This window comes from Mustela nivalis (assembly GCF_964662115.1).
Source record: "Mustela nivalis genome assembly, chromosome: 18".
NCBI lineage: Eukaryota > Metazoa > Chordata > Mammalia > Carnivora > Mustelidae > Mustela > Mustela nivalis.
In genome coordinates, this window is record NC_139037.1 from 12943634 (window position 1) to 12967828 (window position 24195).

General features: G+C 41.7%; 1 protein-coding gene across 6 annotated transcripts in view; it reads right to left on the minus strand.

Annotated features, from left to right (window-relative positions):
• HYDIN (HYDIN axonemal central pair apparatus protein) overlaps positions 1–24195 on the minus strand; it is a 381505-nt gene that overhangs the window by 260678 nt on the left and 96632 nt on the right. For all 6 annotated transcript variants that reach the window (XM_082712191.1, XM_082712193.1, XM_082712188.1 and 3 more), the window contains 3 exons: positions 21865–21984; positions 18180–18314; positions 5975–6174 (listed from right to left, as the gene is read on the minus strand). In XM_082712191.1, coding sequence (XP_082568317.1) covers positions 5975–6174; positions 18180–18314; positions 21865–21984 — 455 coding nt within the window. The remainder of the gene's footprint in view (positions 1–5974; positions 6175–18179; positions 18315–21864; positions 21985–24195) is intronic.

Sequence of the window (24195 nt, forward strand, 5' to 3'; positions counted from 1 at the left end):
CCCACCATGGGAAACTGTTTCTTTTCTCTGGGGCTCTCTATTTGGATCTCCCTCTACATTCACTTCTTTATTTTCCCATTCCCTTGTCCTTCTCCCACACCTATAGCCCCAGCTCTCCAGTGAACCGCAGGCACTGTGTAGAGGCTCTATGCGGGTAGTGGTCCCTAGCCTGAAGCCAACAGAAAAAGTTCAAAACTCAGCTCTGCCATGACCTTGGGGCAAGTCACTGAAGCTTTGGTCTCCTGGTCTGTAAGATGAGGGTAAAGACAGCACCTACTCCGTAGGTTTGTCAGGTGGACCAAAGGAGCAGACACAGGTAAAGTGTAGAGAACAAAACCTGGCACTAGGCAGTGCTAAACTAATGTTTATTATTATTTCTGTTATCTCCATCACTGGCAGCCTCCAGATGGACGATGAGCCTGAGGATGATCTTGGGTGTTTAAATGAGTTCAAGTTTTTATTATTCTCCTCTCAAGCCTTCACACTGCTCTAGGGATACCATAAAAAACATCTATAGGTCATAACACATGCATCTCAACACTTTCAGTGGTCCTCATAATGTACGTAATAAAGCTCAAAGTCCTAGGCATTTGAGGTTCCACACAATCTGCTCCCAATAAGATTTTACATTTTCATTGAACACATAATGTCTGTGCAAATGTCCCACGTTATCTGTCACATCCCAAATCAGTTGGGGAAGGAGAGGGCGGGAGGGCTCCGCTCCCTTCACCATAACCTCAGCGAGCAGCGCCCCCTCTCTGTTCCAACCAGACCGTGCCCCCTGCACAGACATTCCCCAGCAGCTAGGCTCCCACAAGAATATTTAGCATTTTCCACAGGTCCTAATGCCTCCAAAGTCACTTATCACTGCCCAGACTCAAAGGCACCTCTTAACTAGAATCTTCCTGGATTCTGTCTTGTGAACAAAGTCTCCTTCCTCAGAGGCTCGAACTTTCTTTTTACTTCTCACTTCAGTTCACCTTGTACTAGAGTTAGTTTTCACACCTGCTCCTGTCTGCAGCTACAGACTCTTGAGACAACGCGAAAGGGAAAGCAAATAAGCTGCCATGAGCATGAACTCCAGCCCGGGCCCTAACTATGTTGGGTCCCTTCTGTGTGCCAATCCTCTTAATCCTGGGGAAAATCTGCAGAAAGGAGGTATTGTTATTTCCACTTTAGATATGAGAATACATGCTCTAAAAGGGCAGGCAACTGGCCCAAAGTTACCCAACGAGGTGGCCGTGGAGCAGGGTTAGAAGCCTGCCTGCAAGTTCAAGTTCTCTCTGCCTCCCCAAACCATGCCTGAACATTGAAGCCACCTGAAGAGATACATCTTTATGTCTCTCATCCTATGCACAGTTCTTTACCGAAAGAAGCCTCTCAGAAGAGGTTGTGGATTGAATTACAACCAACTCTCAGAGGGAAATAAAAATATCTGTAGTCATTAAGTCACCTTTATCACATTTTGGTGGAACAGAAAAGGAGCAGACTTTTAGCATCTCAAGAATCTCTGCTTCCTGAGTTGAAGGTAGGAGATCCAAAGCAAGGCTCACAGTCGTAAAGCTTCCTTTTGGTCTCTGATGGTGTCGGTAAGAAACTTAAGAACTGAGAACTGGGCCCAGCTTCCTGACTTTGGGAACAATGCTGTAATATTTTCTTCTATTTTTGCCTCCCTGGGTCCTAATATTTTTTCTTCCTACATGGCTCTTTCATTTTCTTTTCAAACATTTCTTGGTAGCGAAAAGAACAGTTTTGAAATGAATTGGATGGTATTGCACAGTAGAACCTAAGCTAATTTTCTATGGACAAAGAGATCCTTCTCTAGGACCTCCAGAAATCCAAATTCTATACAGAAGTAATAGATACTTTTCTGTTGTGCTCACTGTTGGGTTTCTATTACACTAAATTTCTTCAGTAGTCAAAAAAACAAAACACCTGGGACAACCATTGCTACTTAGAGCTGCCTAAGCTTTCTCAATAAATCAGATGTTAATTGGGTAGAGTGTGTTAAGTTCTGGCATTAAACATTGTCTATAATTTGATTTTGTACTTCATTTTACTACAGGCAGTCAGGCTGAACGGGCCAGAAAATATCAAGTATCAGAAAATACTCTTAACAAAGAGGTAAAAGGCATTGTTTCTCAAGGGCATAGAACTGGCTCTGTCTACCAAAATGTTTGGTTTTGATATAATAGCCCCATTAATACCGAATGCTTGATTAGGGAGGAACTTGGGTTCCGGAAAAATCATGAGCCACAAAAAAGATTTTGAGATTTTTGTTCAACCCACTGTAAACTGCTCTTGAGAACTAAAACTTTTCCATCCTTACAAATCAATATTTTAGCAGAAGGCTAAATATTGGCTCTGTTATATTAAATATGGAATTTAATATTAGTATGTTTTCTTCAGACAATCTTTCTTATTAACTGATTCCTGACATAAGGTTTTGGATTTTGAGACTGCTTCTTCATCTTTCTTATTTCACCTTCCAAAATTAATCCCACTTTAATAGTCAGAATTATTCTGGTACCTACTAGAGTTTCAGGTCAAATCCGCAATAAACTTGAGGAGTAATGGTTTATATTCTCTGTATATTTTATAGCACACTGTGACTCCTTTTATTAGCGTAAAAACATTATGCCTATTTTATAGTACTAGGACCATTTTTTTTATTTTAAATTATTGTACGGGTTTATAGTTGTAGCTTTGCCTTGTGATATACTGTTGGTTAGGCATCCTATAAACATTTATTGAGCACTTAATTCTTCTAGGCATTATATTTGATGCAGGGAAAATAGAAATGAATTGGATGGTATTGATACAACCCTTGCTTTTTGAGAAACTCACATTCTAATGGGGGCAACAGACATAAAAAGAACATTTTATTTTTTATAATTTATATGAACCTAACCATTTATAAACTTAACCATTTAATTCAATCATTATTTCAATGAAGAGAATTTGATTTTTTAAAATAATTTCCCATGAGATATTGTTTCTGTGCATTGACTCTTAAAGTGATCAGAGTAAGAGCAGACCCTGGGTTTTCTACTCCAAAATCTCACAATATATCCACTGCTCTACCACGTTGGCAATCATATTAACTGAAAGAGTGGTCCTCACCTTTGCAGCAACACAATCACTGTGCACTTTTTTTTTAGAATGGACACTTGTCAGGGCATCTCCCCGAAGATTCTGATTTAATACAATGCGACCACAAGTTCAATTACATCCTTTCTCATTGCAACCCCCAGGGTTCTCAGCTGCAAACAACAGAAACCAACTCTGGCTAACGTCAGAAAACGGATTTACTGGAAGGATTTGGGGTAACTCAAAGAATTGATGGCATGTTTAGAAAACATGCATTTTGTGGAAAGAACATAAAACTACTCTATCACGAATAGATAAGATACCTAAACAGGAAAGCAAAAATATTTGCAAACAAATTGAATTGAGAGGTTGATTGTCCAGAAGATGAGAGAAATGAGAAGCCCAATTTAAGATGACAAGATCTCTCAGGGATAAGTAACAGCAGTTAGCGATTCTCACCCCTGGGCTGGAGACAAGAGGAGGAGGAAGTGTTATCAGATCGTGGGAACTTGACAGAAGTTGGAACCATGGTCAGGCTAGGCCAACAGGAATCAGAACCATCTGGGAGATGCAGCCTCTGCTGGGGCCTCTGCTGAAGGCAGAGAGGGTGGAGGAGAAATGCCCTGGCCCCTTGTTACTCTGCATTCTCCTTCTAGTGCCCTGCAGTAGTCAAAGTCAGCTGGAATTCTGCTGAGGCAGCTAGGAAAGCTAACTGCCGAGAGATACTGAATGAAGCCTGGGAAAGGGAAGGAGTGGATCCGAGGGGAAGTAAGCCCAGAACTGGCCCATGTTTGTTCTGATCCAGGTGTTAGTTCACGAAGGAACCTGGATAAGTCATTTCCCCTCTCCGGCCTTATCTCCTTCATCTGTAAAATGAGAATGTCGGACGAGAGTTTCTAATGGCTTCATGATTCCTAGCTAGTCCTTGAGTTGGCTCACTATTTTACCTTGGAAGTATTTCTGTATTAGAAGATGATTCACATTCATAGTTAATGGGCAGAAAAGCTTTACCTCTCTTCCTGCAACTTCACACTATGAAGTGATCTATGAAGTGATTTTACTTCACTTTTGTATGAAGGCAATAAAGAGTAAACTGCCATTTATAGGTAGCTTTTAAGATTCAGCCTCAGTCCAGGAAGTTATGCTGGCTGCTCTTGTTTTTCCACCTTAGGTGGATTTTCTTTTTCATTGGAAAAATATGAGTATAACAGGAAGTTTTTAATGTGTATTATGGAAAGTGGCTGTGGGAGGACTTGTTTAAATCCAAAAAGATTCGTTCTTTCGTAAGTCATGGCAAGCCAGTTAACCTGCTTCCTACTCCTTCCAACTCTGTGAATCTCACCAGGAGATGACAAAGGCCATATAAGCACTTAGGGACAAGGTCAAAAGACAATGATCTTCAAAACAACTTTGTCGTTGCTGATTGATTTAGCTAAATGAGTTCAAGGGGTCTTGCTTCTGCCTGGGATGCAGAAAGCTAGAAAGAGGTTGCCCACCCTAACAATGAAAAAAAAGCAGGTAAATTCAAAAATCACAACTTTTCTTGAGCAAATCGGAAAGCAGACATTGCAGAGCAAACAAGCAAACTGAAATCTGAAGATGGACAATCCCCTCGCCCCTAGGGGAGAGGGAAAGGTGCAGACTGCTTTACTGGTAGCCAACAGAACTTCCCTATGGGCAGAAGAAAGTGCGAGAGAGAATGGAACAGAATTAGTGTTTGAAGAGATAATGGCTAAGATTTTCCAAAAATAACGAAAGATGTAGCAAGTGTGGAAACTCGGGATGAAAACCAAAACTAAACAAAAACAAAACAAAAATCCTTAAAACAAAAAAGACAAAAAAAAAAAAAAAAACCATGCCTAGACATAGCTTATTTGAATGACTAAAAACCAAATATAAAGACAAATCTGAAAGGCAGCCCACAAAAAAAGACATAATTACATCTAGAGGAACAAAGAGTTTTGGCAGAGACCTCATAAGAAATATGTAAGCCAAAAGACAATGAAATGCCATCTTTATACTGCTGAAACAAATTACATGTATACAGAACAGTCAACCCAAAATTCTAAACTGTAGAGAATGTTTCTCAAAAATGAAGGCAAAGAGATGCCTGGGTGGCTCAGTTGGTTAAGCAGCTGCCTTCAGCTCAGGTCATGATCCCAGCGTCCTGGGATCGAGTCCCACATCGGTTCCTTGCTTGGCGGGGAGCCTGCTTCTCCCTCTGCCCTGCAGCCACTCTGCCTGCCTATGCTCGCTCTCTCTCTCTCTCTGGCAAATAAATAAAATGTTTAAAAAAATTTTTAATAAAAAAAATGAAGGCAAAATGCTTTGTTTCAAGTAGACAAAATGAAGAGAATCTCCAATAGACCTGTGCTGTAAGAAATATTAAAAGTAATATTTCAGCCAGAAGAAATAGGAATCCAGACATAAATTAGGTCTACATGAAACTATTCAGAGATAGTAATGCTCCTGGGACATTCCTGTAAAGACGAAACACAAACTCCCCGCCAAGGAATGTGCCCTCCACCCACATCCCCAGCAGCCCTACTACCTACAGTAAGTATGGCAGAACAGATAACCTGAAAATACCTAGAAAGACTGGATATATTTCCTAATAGATTTCCATGGGCTGTTCTCTATGCTAAATAAAAAGATTTATACTAACATTTCAAAAAACCACCCATACCCAAACCCCAAGTGATTCTTGAATTTTAGTTTCCGCTTGGAATGAAGAGGAAGTTGGCCCTGCATCAGTGAGGTCTCCTGGCCCTGCGACTGAAGACTATAACAAGCAGTTCCACCCTGAGTGCCGTTCTAGCAAATTACCTGTGCTGAATAGATTTAACTATAATCAATCAAAAACAAGAACTGGAGGAATGCATACCTGTGGGTTTTCATGTGAAACACAGCATCTCTGTTGCCAATGTTTCGTACCAGCAGAATCTTCTGAGTGCTGTATTTGACAGGGCAAGTGGAAAAATCCAGTTTGTCAGGAAAGTCTAGGATGGCTCGTGCACCCCTAGCTTTGATGGGTACAATAAACTTTTCTCTTTCAGTTATACAGGTCAAAATATGGGCATAATCCTACAAGAGAAGGGTATAATCATTATTTGTGGAGATGCCCACATGATCAAGATAACTGTGCAAGTAAAATGGCCATGTGCCAGCTGCCTTGCAAACCAACTTAATGTCTTCTATGAAAGCTCCTCAAGACAATTATAGATGTGCTTTCCATGAGACACTCTTTTCTGAGAGAAAGAGAACAGTTCAAGTGTTAAAACCCACAAGTCAGTGGAGAAGCTTATGCTTCATGTGTTTTCCATATATTAAAGAGGTAGGATGCGGGCAGTCAAGGTACATTTTTCTTTAGATCAGAGGAAGTTCACACTAGTTGCTTCACATCCTTCTTCCAAATCCTATTTATCCTCCAAGCCATTAGATTAATGGCTCCAATTTATGGTCCCTCCAAGCCCATACTCTTAGCATTATGACCTTGCAGCTTCTCCATCATGAGTAGTAGAGTCTATCTCTCCATCTCAAGCTTGGACCAATGGAACGTGGTCAAAATTATGTTCTGCCGTTTTCAAGCTGAGGCCTCAAGAAACTTTGGGCATTTTTAGTCTTGCTCTTGGAACCTTGCCACTGCCATATGAGTAAACATTGTCCAGCCTACTGCAGGATGAGAGCCCAAATGTCCCAGCCAGGACCATGCCAGACCAGCCTACAGCCCCAGATATGTGAGAGAGCCCAACCAAGATAAGCAGCATTTGTTGACCCAATGCATGAGTGGGCCCAGTCAAGACCCCTGAACCAGAGTCTTGTGAGCAAAAATGTTTATTATTTAAAGTCAGTGGGTTTAGGGGTAATTTGGTACTATAGACAATAACAAACTGTTACATAGCCCAGTTTAAACCTTGTCTCTTAAGCAAAGCCATCACTGACCATTCTACATAAAAATGCTGAGGTCCAAGACATGTATTTTCCCTAGTCTTGGATTTAAATGCAAGGAAATGATGAAATTAAGGCACCCCCCTTTTCTTTTTCATTATTTCATAAGATAGAAAAATAGAACGCTCATCTTCAATATACCAAAGAAAAAGTAAAAATGGAACCCCCACCAACAAACACAACTAGATATAAAAGGAAAGTATTAGTAGTCCCCTCAAGAATAGATCAGAAGCTCAGAAGTTACTATGAAAGGAATTTATCTAAACCGAGCTTTGTTTTAAGTTTTCCCATCATTTAGCTGCATGGCGACATTCGTAAATGTAAAGTCTACTTGGAACTTAAATTTTCTTTCAGCAGCTGTGTAGGAAATGGTAGTAAAAGGTGGAGGTTACAGGAAATCTCTCCGTGGGCTTTAGGTAAAGAGTGGGAATGGGAATGTCTGACATATAGTTTGACACACAAACCTGACCATGCCCTCAATCTCGAGCAACCCACAGGACCAGGATAAAGCAATGGTCTCCCCGGTTAGTTTATTTATTTAACCACATTCGTGAAGTGTTCAGGTACCAGCTATTGAGCTAGGTGTGCAAATACAATGAAGCAGAAAACAACACGTGCATCACTTCAAGCTGCATAACGACATAGATCATGAAAAGGTAAGTAAAGCGCTTCTAATATACAACATAACGCCAGGAATGCTCACATGGCATATCCCAAATGTCATCTGATCGATGTCACTGCCTACAGTTGCACGAAGATGGAGAAGGAATAGGGGTGGAAATCCAGCTCACATGGCTGGCTCCAACTGCATCAGCCCAGAGGGGGACCCTTTTTCTCATGCCCACGTAGGCCCTATAATGCCATCTGGGTCCTGCTTGTGGCCCTCCCTACACCCTCCATCCGTTCCCCTACTGCCTCCCCATCTTGGTATTGGCATCACCACTGGGCCAGTGGCCTGGATTTAAAACCCTGGAATGAGGAATTCTTGATCACTCTATTTCTCAGTTTCTTAGGATATTCTATAGGACTGACCTTCAAAATACATTCAGATCACAATCCCTTCTCCCCATCTCTGCCCTGTCACCCTGACCCCAAGCCGCTCCAATCTCTCCTGGGCTAAGTGGCCTCTATTTCCACCCTTGCTCCCTTAAAGTCCGTGTCCCACACAAGGGCCCAAGGGGGTCCAGTTAAAATGTAAGTCAGCTCAGACTGCTCCTCTGTTCAAGAACGCCTGCCAGGCTGAGACCTGGAGGGCCTGTGAATGCTGCAGCCTGGTGTCCGGTCACCTCTCTGGCCACAGCCCCTTTCCCCACTGCTCACTCCCCGTTGCTCCTCAAACATGCTAGAGCCACTCCTCCTCCAGAGCCTGCAAACACAATGCCGTTTCTGAGCAGAACACACCTTCCTCTAGTCACTCACAGAACTCATTCCTTCACCTGCTTTAGGACTTGATAAGGCTCATGGCTCACCAAAGCCTCTCCTGGCAGCCCAAGTTTAAACTTACCCCACCCCCAGCACTCCCCAGCCTTTCCTTCTGCCTCCGTTTTCCTGAAGCATTCAACATAGTCGTATTTTACCTATTTCTTGAGTCCACTACATGCCTGCCCCTAGTATCTCCAGCATCGATAGGGACTTCGCTCATCATGCTGACTTCGTGTATTCGGTGCCTAGAACGGGGCCCAGAATGTAGTAAACATTCAAAAAAGATTTGCTGAGGGCAGGAAAATGAGTAAAGCAATGTTGAGCAGCAGCGAGAAATGAAGCATGAGAAGGGGCTGGAAAGTGATTGCTTGCTTGTTCACGTGACGTGCTTGGGAAAGGCCTCTGTGAGCAGTAATAATTCAGTAGAGATCTGAGCAGAGTGAGACCTGAGCCGTGTGTGGCTGGACGGCACACTAAGGGAAGTGTGATTTGGGACCAGAGGTCAGAGGTCAGGAGAGGTTAGAGACAGGGCAGGGAGGTAAAAGCGGCCAGATCCCACCAGGCCTGGTAAACTAGTTAGGACCCGAAGATGCCTGAAAGCCTGCTGCTGTTGAAAGCTGATTTATGTTTTAGGAAGATCACTAGCTGCTCTGTGGGCAGCAAACTACAAGAAGCTAAAATGGGAAAAGCTAGGAGAGTCAGGAAGCCCCTGCACCAGTCCACGCAGCAAGGCAGTGGCCTGGCCTAGTGTGGTACATGCTTTGTCTAGCACTTGGTGAGTCGTGAGTACTCCGTAAACACTAGTTGTCATTATTAAAATGCTGTATTAAATACAAGGACTTGGGTAAGGTATACGGGTTTGTGTTTTCTCTTATTGTTAGAATAATAATAATAATGAAAATCCTCATGATAACAATACAACAAGATAATTTCACAAAGCAACAAGGGCTTTGAAGAAGATAAAACATGGTAACGTGATAATGCTGGAAGAGGCTGCTTTTGGTTAGAACAATCAAGGAGGCCTTCCTGAGGAGGTGGCCTTTGGATAGAAACCTGAACAGCAAAAGGAGCCAGTCAAGCGAGATCTAGGAAGGGAGTGTTCCTGGCAAGGAGAATTGCAAATGTAAAGGCCTTACAGTAGGAATAAGTAATAAAAACTAATGGAGAGTAGTCATGAAATTTATTAAAATGGAGTTGTTGGACTCTTAGCTCTTCAACTGATTCTGGTTTCTAGATGGAAATGCCAGGCTCAAAAATTATGCTAATCACACATAAGGGAGTACAAATTGCATTAAGCATACTTAATCCTAGAAAACCCCACAGAATTCACCAATGAAACAGTCTAGTCTGAATTCATCAGAATCCTAAAGAGATAAGTACCGTTTTCATTTTTTCTTAGTAGATCAAACCCAGCAAGCAAAGGTTTTGTTGGGAGTTAGGAACTGGAAAGCTTCTGGCACGTGTGGCGACTTCATATTAACAGAGGCTTTGAGAGAAAGAACAAAAGATGCTACTGAATCCAGAATGAGAGGTGATCCCAAAGTAATTTGTCTTATTTTATTCTGTATTTACAAACCTTCTGCTTTGTTCTATAAGAAATTACATACAGCTTAAAACAGTTTAGGGGACTCATTGAAATGTTCAGAGAGGTTTTCAAACCATGTCAAATTTCCATCAGAGGAAGATTTGAAGTTTGGTCTGAAGTACATATTTTTTTCATAATCAAGTCATATATTCATAAAAGAATATGAAGAAATTTTTTAAACAACTCCCTAAAAATGTATTCTAATCTCTGAAGTTCTATATTTAATATGACTATATTAGATTATGTAATATACAATTATATATCGCTCTACTGGCTTACAATTAATTCAGACGTAATGCCTGGGGAGACTCTGTCAGCCTTCAAGCTAAGCAATTACTTTAGTTTATATACTCCCTTTCCACTGTATTTAGATTCAGAGCAATCAGGTCACCATTCGGAGCCAAAATATTTATTCCAAGCTCTTTCCGCTGTACTATGAGAGACATAGCCATGAGTTACTATCTATCCTAAAAGGTTATCCTTTATAAAAATGCTCTCCAGACAAAACATCCAGTCTACTTTTTGTCCATTAGCTTTCCTTCCAAAACACCTAGCCCCCAAACTTTAAAAAACAGAGCAGCAAAATATGAAAATGGCAGATTTGACTTTGTGAGATGGGAGAAGAATGAATCTTGATTTTTATATGAGCTCCACGATAAGAGAACAAACATGGCAATAATTCTGTCCTTCAGAGTTTCGGGCAAAGGAAAATGGCATTCTCTCCTGCAGCCAATGACTCTCCAGGCATTCATCAGAGGCAAGCATGGTTAGACCCTCACAATCCTCCCTCTGCCTTTCTTCCACACCTAAAGCTGATGGAAGAATGACTAGCACAGAGTAAAACTGGAGCTATATTTGATTAGGACTCAGTGAATTTAATCTTTGGTGTCCCTGGAAAATGTTATGGAGTCTTTAACCACTTAAAGTATTTATTAAATATGATCTCAATCTGAAATTCTTCCCTCTGCAGGGAAGAATCAGTTCTGAAGTCCTAATCAGTTTGAAAACGAGACTGGTCAGGCACCGTGGGCCTTACCCTTTACCACCGACCCTTCATAAGACTCAGCGGGGTTCTCGGCTTCCTGGTGGCGGTTACATTTCTTTGTCTATTCAAAGAGAATGGCCTCTGACCTTTGGCATGTAAAGAGACCTGAGACTTCTGAATTTATTTTGACCATTTTTATCCATAGTGTATGGTGATAATGTGGTTGCTTTCCGATTCATGTAGAAATGATCCACTTAAGGTAATTAACTTCCCCTGTAACTTTTTGCTTTCCAAGTTACCCCCGGATCTACTAATCCACCAACACCCATACCCGTCTACTCTGCCTTCACTCCTGTTCCTAAGCTCAACCCCTGTCCTTGTGCATTAGATCTCAATCCCTCTAGCTCACTCCAGGATTTTCCTGAAGCATCTGTTTTCCCACTTTACTGAGCACTGACACATCAGGATAGCTTCCTCTTAAATATTAACTCATCTACCCTTGAGCCCAACATCCACCTCCAGCTACGGCCCCATTTTTCTAATTATCCTTGACAGCAAAACCGCTCACGGGTGTTCCTTGTGCTCAATATCACCACCTCCTTGCTGCCATTCTCTCTTCAACCCACCCACTCAGGCTTCTGTATACAGCATTCCACAGAAAGTCTTCCTGCCAAGGTCACTAATGGCTTTGACAAATCCAGTGGCTAACTCAGCATCCTTATTCTATTCTACTTTTCATAGTTTTGGACATAATACAAAGTTGATATCTCCTTTCTTTTTGAAATACTGCATCCATCTGGGACTCCAGAGCACTGGAATCTTCTGGTTTTCCTCCGACTTCATGACCACCCCTTCTTAGAAGCATCTTCTGCAGGCACCTCCTCCTTTCCCCAACTTCTTCTTGAGGCACACTCACTCGCAACATCAGCTCATCCACCCCTGGGTGGAAAGGATCATCTTTATATGATTTTCAAATATTTGTCTCTAGCCAACATCTCCCTTTGGCCACAGATAATTGTGTCCAATGGCCTATTTGGTATTTCCACTTCAATGCATAAAGGGAAGTTCCAACTTAATGTATAAACACCAGATTCCCTGAATCCTTCCAATTCCCAACTTTACTCCCACCCAGCCTCACAAACCTGCTTTCCCTCCACTTTTCCCTATTTAATAAATGGCACCGCTGTTCAGTCAGCTGCTTGCCAAAACACTAGGAGTCAAATTAGACTCCTTTCTCACACCCATTACCCAGTCCCTTGGCAAACCCTGACAGCTCTACCACAAAAATGTGTATCCTTTGTCCACCTACTTCCCACACCCTCGCTGTCACTTTCCTGGTCCAAATCATCCTCATCTTTTACCGCAACTATTAAACAGCCTCTTGTGCCTGTAGTAAACAGGTTTGGATTCTGGTGCATATAACAGGAAACAGAACAAAATCCGAGCAACTTAGATTAGACAGGCAGAAGTTTATTACTCTCCCATAAACCAGTTCATAAGTAAGCAGGCTGGATAGAGATGGTGGCTCCGCCGTGTCCCCAGAGACCCAAATTCCTAACTTCTTGCTCTACCATGACTGCACTCAGCATCTATCCTCCATGTCGGCCCGTGCAGCACAGTAACTCTTGGGATGCCGGCTATTTCTCCCAGCTGGGCAGCAGGCCAAAAGGAGAAGGCAGAGAGGCAAAAGGAAGCACCCGCACGCTGAGTCCGCTTTCGGCAAACACATACCTGGAAACCTCGCTCACGTCTCTGGCCAACACACAGACACACATAGCCACCAAGGAGGCTGGGGGAAACGCAGTCTTTTCTTGTAGGCAGCAGGGACTCCAATCCCAATTTGGGATGCTCTTAGATGATAAGGATGGGCAACTCGCTGCCACACCTCACACTCCCTTCAGTCTATCCTCACGGATCCAGACGGATCCCAAAATGCAAGGCAGAGATGGCATTGCTAGGCAAAATCCGTCAACCAGACGGATCCCAAAATGCAAGGCAGAGATGGCATTGCTAGGCAAAACCCACCCTGGGAGGTAAAGGAAAGGGATTCCGTTTGTATCTTATCTTTCCTGGAGGAGTTGCACCTCAGGATCCTCAGTGGATCATTACAAAACCAGAACAGAATGACGAACATTTTTTGCCTCTTGATGTAATACAAGAGAAGAATCAACCACCTAAGAATTCTTGCCCCCCCCCCAATCAAATATGAATCCAGTCAAGCCTCTAGATGTAACCACCAGTTTACAGGAAACGTAGGGGATAGAGGACCATTTGGCAGAACCTGACGGGGATGCATTCAGGTCTTTGTTTGGACCCTGACTTAAGCAAACTGACTTAAAAAATATTTACCTATATACATACATATGTGTATATGTGCATGTGTATGTGTATGTGTATGTGTATATGTATATGTACACGTGTATCTATATCTATCACCCAGATTTCCAAGTTTTCAGCACCTGAGCAGTCATGCTTCATCGATCCTGCTCCTGCTCCACGGATTTTGTAGCAAACCCCATACACCATATTATTTCCTCTGTAAATACTTTGTTATTTGTCTCTTAAAGATAAGGACCTTTAAAAAGTTAACATAACCACAATACTGTTACCATACCTAAAAAATTACAGTATCTCCCCACTATCGTCAAATGTCCAGTCGCTCTCCAGATCTTCCCAGTTGAGATACATCTAGCTCTCATTTTCTAGCAGGTCCCTTCACGTCCACCACATGCCTCCCCGCTCTTCCCCGAGCCTGCTGTCGGGCGTGTCTCAGCCACAGGCCTTTGTAGTTGCTATTCCCTCTCCCCGACAAATGTCTTCCCACGGATGTGCGCAGCTTAATTTGGTTCTCTGCTCAGTGTCACCTGAGAACAGGAGGCTTCCCTAACCCCCTCTCCCCCCCTCCCCCGAAAAGAAACAAGAGCCCATCACTCTCTATTCTCTACCACATCAGTAGCTGACATTCCATTATACATCTGCCTGTTATTCATGGAGGAACATAAGCTCCATGAAGGCCAAAGCTTGTTTTGTTCTCCAGTGGGTTCTGGCTCATAGAACTAGTCTTGGCCTAGAGTGAATGAAAGAATATTACTCATTTTTAATATCTTCATTTGGGTACTAAACTATCAAGAGTTCTTCACAAAGAGAATTCCCAATAGCCTTGTTAGCTTTACTACAAAACGATGTTTATCAAGTTCAGAATGCTAAACAGTAGTGACAGACACTCACTGAAGATGTGACATAAAATGGAGAAAAACAAGAAAAAGTGAAAGTCTAATACATTCATGGCACAAGAAGATATTTAAGCCCTTTTTAAATGTTTTTGCTTTGATCATCTGTAGGCCATCTTCAAGTTAAAGAAACTTCCCTAGATTTTTTGAGATTAATTTTTACTTACTTATGTTACTCAACAAATATTTACTCCATGCTTCATATTTGTCAGGCACTGTGCTAGGCACTCGGGTGATGGGATGACTAAGACAGACGTAGGGAGGGCGAATTCCAGGCAGGAAGAAGACAAATCCTTATCACAGTTTTTGCCAACAAAAATGGTTGATTCTGGAAAATTTTATGGCATCTACACTTTAATTAAAGACGCTGACAATATAATTCATTATCATTGTACACCTGGACAGCATAAAATACGTTAACATTTTTCTAGTCTTCTTGGACAATTTTTAAATTTTATAGTAGCAAACCAGGAAAATTATTTTGACAACACATTATATTTTTTCTTAAAACATAACAGCAATAAAATTGCTCTTTAAATCACCACAATTATATCCATATGACAATTCTATAGTAAACAGATGCTTTCTTAAGTCTAAGGAAGCACCCAGTTTTGCTTTCCTACAAAAGCCTAATACTTTTCATTCTCCTTCTAATAGTAAAGATATAGATTCAAGAGGTCAAGGAAAGTGCAAGGCTCCAGAATTTTACAGTGTAATGAGAACACTAATATATCTCTACCACATTGACATACACCAGAATTATTAGATTAATAAGATATCAGATCATTTTTTTTTTAAGTCTGTTTGACAAGAAGAGATAAGGAAAGCCAGAGTGAATCTGCTGCACCTGTTATCTGGGCACTTGACATTCTTAACAAGTTAAACCCCAGGAAGCCAGATTAAAAGATGACAGGGAAAAATGTAAATTATATTATCATCTTCGACGGGCTAATATACATGGGTGCTGAAAATCCAATTGAAAGGGGACTGGCTTATTAAGCTGTGGCATGCTGCAATTTACATATCTCGCCCTCCAGATGTGCGGAGGGTAAATGAGAATGGAGTGTGCTCACATCAGCAGGGGATAAGGAAGGAAAGTACATATGTATGTTGCCTATCAATTTGGCCAACTGAAGAGAAAGTGACACGGTGAAAAGACGGACTTCTCTCTGCCCTGAAATAAACCTGGCTCCTGTGCCATGTTCTGGAACGGCACTGCAGACAGCACGACTCACCCTTGCTGGTCGTTCTGTGCATGGGCCCCCTGGCTTTCCAACGGTGAGTGAATGCAGATTCACCGGCAGAAACTCCTGAGAAGGGACCCTGCTGATGGGGCACGTGCAACAGGATCTTGGCAGAAAAGGGGGACCAGAGCTAGCAGCAGGAGCTTCCCCAAATTCCCACCATTAGTCTTAGACAAGCCAGCAAGAGGAGAAATCACAATATTTTAGAAAAATACATTCTGTAAATTATATGATAGCTTGGAGGCCAAGCCCAGGAAAATCTGACTGTATCCAAAATTGGCTGCTTAAATTTCTCATAGGTAGCCATTGTTCTCACTCTGTGTTTCCACCTACATGCGTGTAGACTTTGATGACATTCAAATACTTAGAAGAAACAGTAAGACAACTTTCAACTTAATTATTTTTTTAATTAGGGGTTTGCCAATAGACAGGAGTTTGTCAATAAGGTTTTTTTAATTAGGGGTTTGTTGGTGAAATGGAAAGGTAAGAGGGAATGCAAAAGCGAGGAGTAAGAAAAGCAGCCACAAAATACAGCCAAGTCATAACCCTCAACAGGAAGCTTAGCATTTCATAGTTACACGTAAATACAAACATACCTAACATACATTTTGGCTATCTGTTTGCTATACAGATAAGCATCAATAAAATCTTTCCCTTTCAGCTTCTGCTTAGGGAAAATTGAAAACATACACAAAGAAAACAAAAGAGTGTAACAAGCGCTGGGCCCCTGCCAGCCAGCTTCAACAAATATTCACCTTCTGCCATCCTGGCTTCATCTAGATCTCCTTCTACTCCCCCTTCCATTGCAATTATTCTATGTTATAGTTTTTAAGGTCGAATTTAGATATATTAGAAAGCATAAATATTAAACATACAATTTTGACAAATGAATTCATCCATATAACCCACACACTTGTCACACATACAGAACATTCCACCTCCTCAGAAACTCCCGTGTGTGCATTTCTCAGCCAGACTCCCTACAGGTAGAACAATACTTATCCAACAGAAGACATATTTTCTCCAGCACAGAAAAGAAGTAAGGAACTCCAGCTCCTCCAATCCAGCAAGCTTTCTATTTCAAGTTGCACAAAGGCTTCCTACCCAAAAGACAGTGGAGGAACTTGACACTCAAACTAAATCCGATACCAATCTCTTCACAGATGGTATTCAGATCTAGATCCTCAAGGAAAAAACCAAAGACTGTGATAGCAGAGAATAACAATAGCACATCAAAAACCTCACTACTTCTGGAACTATTTATCTTTCCATTTATTTCCCTAGGGCCCCAGGCAAAATTATAGGTCCATGAATACAACCCAAACGCTACAAAGTGGCAAAATTATAACAGCAGCATTATTATAAGAGAATTTCTACCCACTCACTAGAGGGATACACACTTGGCCGACCACATGATATTCTCTATCCCTGCTCTCCAGGAAGCAGGAGTAGTAGCAATAGTGACAGTGATACTGGTAATGGCATCAAAGTGGCTGATAGGTATTAGTGATGAAGAAGCAGGGATTCAAAGCTGGTTCTTTCTGTCTCTAACATGCTTTTGTGGTTCTAACCCTAAGGGCACAATACAGACGAGCACACACCATTAACATTATATATAACCTGACATTTTATTTTGCCTATTTGAGCCTTGTTTTTGTCCTCACTCCTTTAATTATGCCGGTAAAAGTCCTTTCCTCCTCCCCACACGTCCCCACTTTGGTCCACAGAGAAGAAAACTCAACCCACAGTTTTGAAATCCTGGAAGAGGGCTGGGGAGGAAGCCTCCATCCTCAGTCCCCCTTCGCTGGTCCTTCCCTCCAGGAGGAACTAGAATTTCTACAACTGAGAGGGCTTCAGAATGGACGGGTTTGGGAACAGAGCTGGGCTCGTGTGGAGGGGAAATGGCCTGTCTTTGAACGTAGGCTCTTTCTGGCCTTTCGAGGTGTGGACAGGGCTGAGCAGACCAGGCAGGTCCCTGCTCTTAGCTCTAGCTGGTCTGCTCGGGCTTCAGCGGAGCTATCCGGACGTCAGCCCCTCAAAGCCCAGTTATCTGCCAACACTGGGGAGCAAGAGAAGGCTCTTTCCGGGCCTCAGGTACTGGCCACATTCTTTGCCATTAATAAGAATCCTACCATGATCAATATTTGGATCTTCAGTCTCTTCTAAACTTGTTAGAACCCGGGGAGGAGGGACGCAACTAACTAAGATCCCAAATCTCCAGGAAGCCACAATCTCTATCTTTTGCCTCGACTGCCTGCATCTAGAGCACACCTTTTCCTTTTTGGTGACCCTCTGGCTCGTAGTCCAATATAAATATGCTGAGGTAGGTGATGGGGGTGGGGGAGCACCCACAACGATGACCCCTCTTTATACCCCGGGTACTTAGAGCTCATGGAAGCCCTCGGGTCTCTTTGACAGTCCTTCCCTCATACCCAGGGGTGCGCTGCCCCCTCCTCTCGGCCACCCGTACTGCTGCTCTAACCAACCCCACCACTAACACCATCGACACCAACACCACCCCCTCAACACCACCAACTGCCACCAACACTATCAGCAACACAACTACCAGCACCACTGACAACAACACTGCCAGCACCAGCACCAGCACCAGCACCACCTCGGCGAATGTTCAGAATTACAAACCGCTAGCGACACGTATTCGACCACTTTCCTACCTTGTTCTCCTCTGGAGAGAAGAGGATTCGGAATATAGATGGCACGCCGGGAGCTACTTTGTGGCCGGAATCTTTGGGGCTGATGACTTTAAAGTAAGGTGAACTTTCCCCAGTGACTTTCACCAACCTTGGAATCTGCAAGAGAAACACACCACGGTGGACACTGTGCCTGTGAAAAAGCAGAAGCTGAAGCACGGGCTTTGCTGTCCACCAGGAAATCTCCATCAGCTTCTCATTAGCCACGCACGACCTTGGTCAAGGCTTTACTTCCATTTCAGCTGTGAGAGGAGATGACTCACTCAGTGCATTTGAGCTTTAATTTTTACTGAAGTTATTATTCATTTTTATTGTCATTGCAAGCCTTTGTTCATTGCATCATTTTAAATGATACAGGGCACCTAGGTGGTTCAGTAGGTTAAGTGTCTGCCTTTGGGTCCAGTCATGAACCTATGATCCTGGGATCACGCCCCACATCTCCCTCTCCCTCTGCTGCTCCCCCTGCTTGTGCCCTTGCTCTCTCTCTGTCAAGTAAATAACTAAAATCTAAATAAATAAATAAGACCATGTTTGAAGAGGAACTGCTTGATCAGCTAAAACCCCAGCCACACAGCAGAGGTAAGCTGGATTTCCCAACATTTGAGAAGTGATCCGGGAGAAGAATTCACACTTCCTGCATGCCTGCTGTGGACCAGCCCCTGCACAGAAGGCAGGCCTTAATCGTCTCAATATCCTTAGAGCTACCTTATGACCCCCGTTCTACAGACGCGGAACAGGACGCTTGTCCTCAGTGTCCTTCAGCAAGCCCCAGCCTCAGCCCACCTTCCATCTGGGTCACAGTCCTCAGTAGACACCACTGTGAGCAAGAACAGAGCAATAGCACAGGGTCCCCAGGCCAGTGTCAGAGCGGCTTCAAAGAGCTTCTCCTTCTCTTCAAATCCTCCTCTGCTCTGCTCTGCTTGCCTTGCCCAGAGTACGTATCTCTGTTTATCTAACACAGTCTAAGCAATAAAAGACATACAAATGCAAGAAGAATGGGGGTGGAGGTTCCAGGGACACAGGGAAAGGGAAAAGATTTTTTTTTTTTTGAAGACTCAAGGGGGACAGAAGACAGTGAACTATATAGTTAAAGGTGACGGAGAAGTCTCAGGTGCAAAATGAGGGCAAAAGAACCCACACAAGCTCTCAAAACTGAAACCTAGATGGGCAAAGAAAGAAGAAATGCAGAGAGAGAATTCAGACAGATGCTAAGGCTAGAGAGTGGGGGTTAAGGAAGAGACATGCCAATGTGATAGGAGTCCATCTGGCTTTGCTGGTAAGGGGAAGGTGCAGTGTCATTTACGATGGACAGATTGACACTGTGGAAGCTTGCTGAGAATACTTCTGGCAAAGGCAGAATCATAGATTAAAAATGAAAAAGGAAAATACCAACAACAGTAGGTAATGGTAATAGTAATGACAATAATAATGGTTTAGTGCTTCCTATGTGACAGACACTGAGCTGAAGGCTTTGCGTTCATTACCTCATTTAATATTCCACAAAGTGGATTGAAATGGGTACTATTAGTACCACCATGGCCCAGAGTAGTGAAGCGACTTACCCACGGTCTGCAGCTGGGAGACAGCTCTGCTGGAATCCACCTAATTAGTCTGACTCTAGAGTCTGGGTTCTAATGATTATATCCTAAGTAGAATCAAGTTGAGCCTTGTAGAGGGTTCATAGCTTACTCCCACCTTGTATTGTGAGATAGAGAAATAATGACCAAACAGGCTCTATCTTTTGCATTCAGTGCCAATGAGGAAGGAAATAAATGGCAAATAAGATAGAAAGCATATTTCTGTGCCCCATATCTATCCCAGCAGTTCTTTATGAGTCCATGAACTAAGGAAGTAGAGAAGCAGGCTTGTTCTTGGGTGAGTTACCCAAGGACAAGCCTGCCTAGGCTTGAGAAATCAATCTACTTTTTGTAGCTGGGCTTTCCCTGGATGAAGACCTTCCTTTCATGAGGTCACACTGTAGCAGCATTGAACCAAGAGGTACTGGGTTATCCATGAGAACTTAGTGCCCCTTGGCAGACAAAACTTACAAAATGGCCCATACCCTTTACTTGCTCATATTATACCCACTGGCAATCATTTCTTGTTTAGGGCCAAGGAAGAGTGATCAAAATATCCCTTGGGCTAGCTCCTCTCTGTCTTTAACAGCCTTAAAATACTTGAGCAAGAGTCAAAAAGTCATGGAGAAAGGGAAAAAGAGAACTGGAATTGACAAAGGGAACTGGTTGGCAGCCTATATGAAAAGAGAGAGTCCTGATGTCTATGGAATACATCTCTTCTTGAGGTCTAGGGGCATAATTCTGAGCATCTCAGATTCTTTTTCTTCTCTCTGCCTACCCTTTTAACTTCTGTCCCTTGAGCTTCTCTTGCTAGCACTCCTGTAGCCAAGAACTAAATATACTATTTTCTCCAGAGTCTGACTTTACTGTCACCACATCACCCCATTGATCTCTGAAAGGCATCAGCGATTCCTTTAATGAGCTATTGTACCAAATATAACTAAAAGTTTTCTTGCATAGTCTTCATTTATTTTCCTTCTTTTTCTTACAGCTAGAATTTTTGTCTCCACATTCTTGAACTCCTGAGGTATTCCTACCTGTCTCCACATCTGAAGTTCAGTATCTCTCAGATGCTTTTCTCTCCTTCTGATTACTTTTCACATTTAACTGTGCTTCATGCTGACTCCCCACATTATTCTTTCTTCCATTATTGTTAGATGTCAAGGAACTCTTCAGGCACTTAATACCTTTTCTTGAAGTAAACCATAATTTATCTCTAGCGGGGAAAAAGGCATATGGATGGAGAAGAAACTCTCAGTTGCCATGACAAAAGGCCAAGGTATAGACATTGTGAGAAGCTGTCCAAAATGATCTGTAGACAAAAATTTGAAGGCTATCTAAGGTAAAAAGGAGGAGAATGAAAAAGGAGAAAGAGAGATATATCTGTTTTGAAGTTTGGAGAAAGAAAAAGAAGAAAGGGAGATACATTTGTTTTGAAGTTTTTAAAAAAGGACAATTTATAAAGTATAAATAATTTACCTCAACAACTGCAATTCATATGAGTAGAGTTTACAGAGGCCCTAATGCAGAAAACATAAATGTACGTTTTACCCTGTTTGAATGAAAACCTAGCTAAACTGGTCACACATAAGAATTTCATGACATTTGGGGCACCTTGGTATCTCAGTCCGTTAAGCAGCCAACTCTAGGTTTCAGCTCCTGTCATGGTCTTGGGGTCATGAGATCGAGCCCATGCTTAGAGAAGAGTATGCTTAAGGCTCTCTCACTCCCTGCCCATAACCCCACCACCACCATTCATTCTCTTTCTCTCTAAAATAAACAAATAAACATTTTTTTAAAAATTGAGACATTTACCTAGCTAGTATTTTACTCAACAAAATGTTACTATACATATTGGGAGTTGATCATCTGGTGGACACTGATCTGGGTCGGAACACACATGAGTAAATCAACACCAATCTTGTCTTCATTAAACTTATAGTCAAAGTGCATGTTTTTAATCTACTTTTCTAGGCCTCTCAAATTAAAGAATTCATCTAAGACCCTATAGGATCCCACTTTATTTAATCCCTTACATATCAATAAAAGGTACATCCAGCAAAAATACTCACTTTGTCATTATTCCTCAAAATGAGTGGAACTTCATAGACTTCACAGGGAGTATAGTTCTGAAATACAATTTCTGATGGAAAGGGCTGGAATAATGCCTGATCCAGGTCAACTCCTGAGGACTGCATTGAAAGAGTAAATTCATTATACAGTCCCACAGTGGCAGAAATGACAGGGCAATAAATGAAAATACTACATAGACCTATGGATGTTAATACTAAAAACATACAAAACACTCAGAAGGGGGTAACTACTATAGGCAATAATTGTGATAAGTACTGAAGTTATTGTGAACAATTTGTTTAATACAAAAGAAAGTAGAAGATTTGGTCCTCGTTTAAAAAATACAGGCTAATTAGAACACCAACCCAAAACTTCCATTTATAGCAATGGTGAATAAGATCATGATTTCCCTATGAAAATAACAAGAAAAACTCTATCAACAAATATCTATGTGAAGGAACTGAAGAGCTTAACAAGATAGTACAATCTAATGTTAAAAGTATAAATTATCTCAAGCTATTAGCTTGGGTAGAATCCAATAGGTTTTGAGCATTGCCATGTCTCCTTGAAATTTTAGAATATTCCATGTTGCTCTGTGAGTACATAGTTGCACCCTGGGGCACCTTAGTATAGTCTGCAAAATGAAGATGTAAGCATTCATCTCAATAATTTAGAAAAGCAATAGCAAACATTTAAAAAACCAAACAAAATGGAAAAAATGATATAACCAAAACAATAAAAATTCATAAAATGGAAAGTAACTACAGAATCAACAGAGCCAAAAGTCAAGCCTTTAAAGACTAATAAAATTGACAAAATAACTGGTGAGTATGGTCAAGAAAGTATTATAGAGGGCACGGATTGCACGGAGCACTGGGTGTGGTGAAAAAATAATGATACTGTTATGCTGACAATAAATAAATGGAAAAAAAAAAAGAAAACAAGACAGAAGTCACAAAGAGCCAATATAAAGAATGAAAATAAGGACATTACAACAGAAACTGAACTAACTGAAAAGATAATAACTGGGTATTATGTCAAGAAATGTGAAAATTTAGATTAAAGTTACAAATCCTAAGAAAATACAATTTATCAACACTAGCACAAGAAGAAATGGAAAATATGAGCAGTTCTTGAACTACGAAATTGAATCTGTAAGTAAAAACTTTTGATAGAGAAAACGCCAGCCCAAATAACTTTACAAGCAAATTCTAGCAAACATTTAAAGAAAAAGCATGAATATTATAGAAACTCTCCCAAAGGAAAGAAACAAAATTAATATTTCCCAAATTGATGATGGTAGCACAACTTTCTTATAACTAAGAAACATAGCGGGAGAAAGGAAAACTATAGGCTAAAATTAGTTATATACAATAGATTTTTTTTTTTAAGGAACAAAACATTAGTAAACTGAAACCCACAATATATAAAAAGGATAACATATCATGACCAAATTGGGTTTGTCTCAGAAGTTCAAAGTTGTTTTAACATTAGAAATTGATTAAAAAGGGGGCACCTGAGTGGCTCAATGGGTTAAGCCTCTGCCTTCAGCTTGGGTTGCGATCTCAGGGTCCTGATCGGGCCAGCATTGGGCTCTCTGCTCAACGGGGAGCCTGCTTCCCTCTCCCCCTCTGCCTGCCTCCCTGCCTGCTTGTGATCTCTCTCTCTCTGTCAAATAAATAAATAAAATTGTCAAATATATATATATATATATATATATAGTTTGGGGGACCACCTGGGTGGCTCGGTGAAGTGTCAAACTCTTGGTTTTGGTTCAGGTTATGATCTCAGGGTTGTGATATCAAGCCCCCCAATAGGCTCTGCCCTGGGCATGGAGCCTGCTTATAATTCTCTCTGTCCCTCTGCCCCTCTTCTGCCACTGCTTTTATTATAGTGAAATAAATTAATATTTATATGAAATAAATAAATATATATATATAGAGAGAGAGCAATTAAATACCATGTTTTGGATTTGAATAAACTGACCAGTGGTGTGGATAAGTCCAGAAACAGATCACTGGACCTATGACAGAGGCCCTATAGTGCAGAGGAAACAATGGATTTCAGCATAAATGACAGACTCCAAGATGGACTTTGTATAGGTTTTAACTGGCAGCTTGAGCTCCCTTCCCCACCCCTCCTGCCACAAATAACCAGGGTTAAGAGATACCCAGTGAGAACGTCCACAATTTCAGATCTCAGGTAAGGCTTGCACTATACAGACCTCTTAAGCAGGTGGCATACTCTGATAGGCAAAACCACCAACTCCTTGTTTAGAATACTAGAAATGTCAATAAGAAATTGTATGCCATTTGGCACCAGGAAACAGC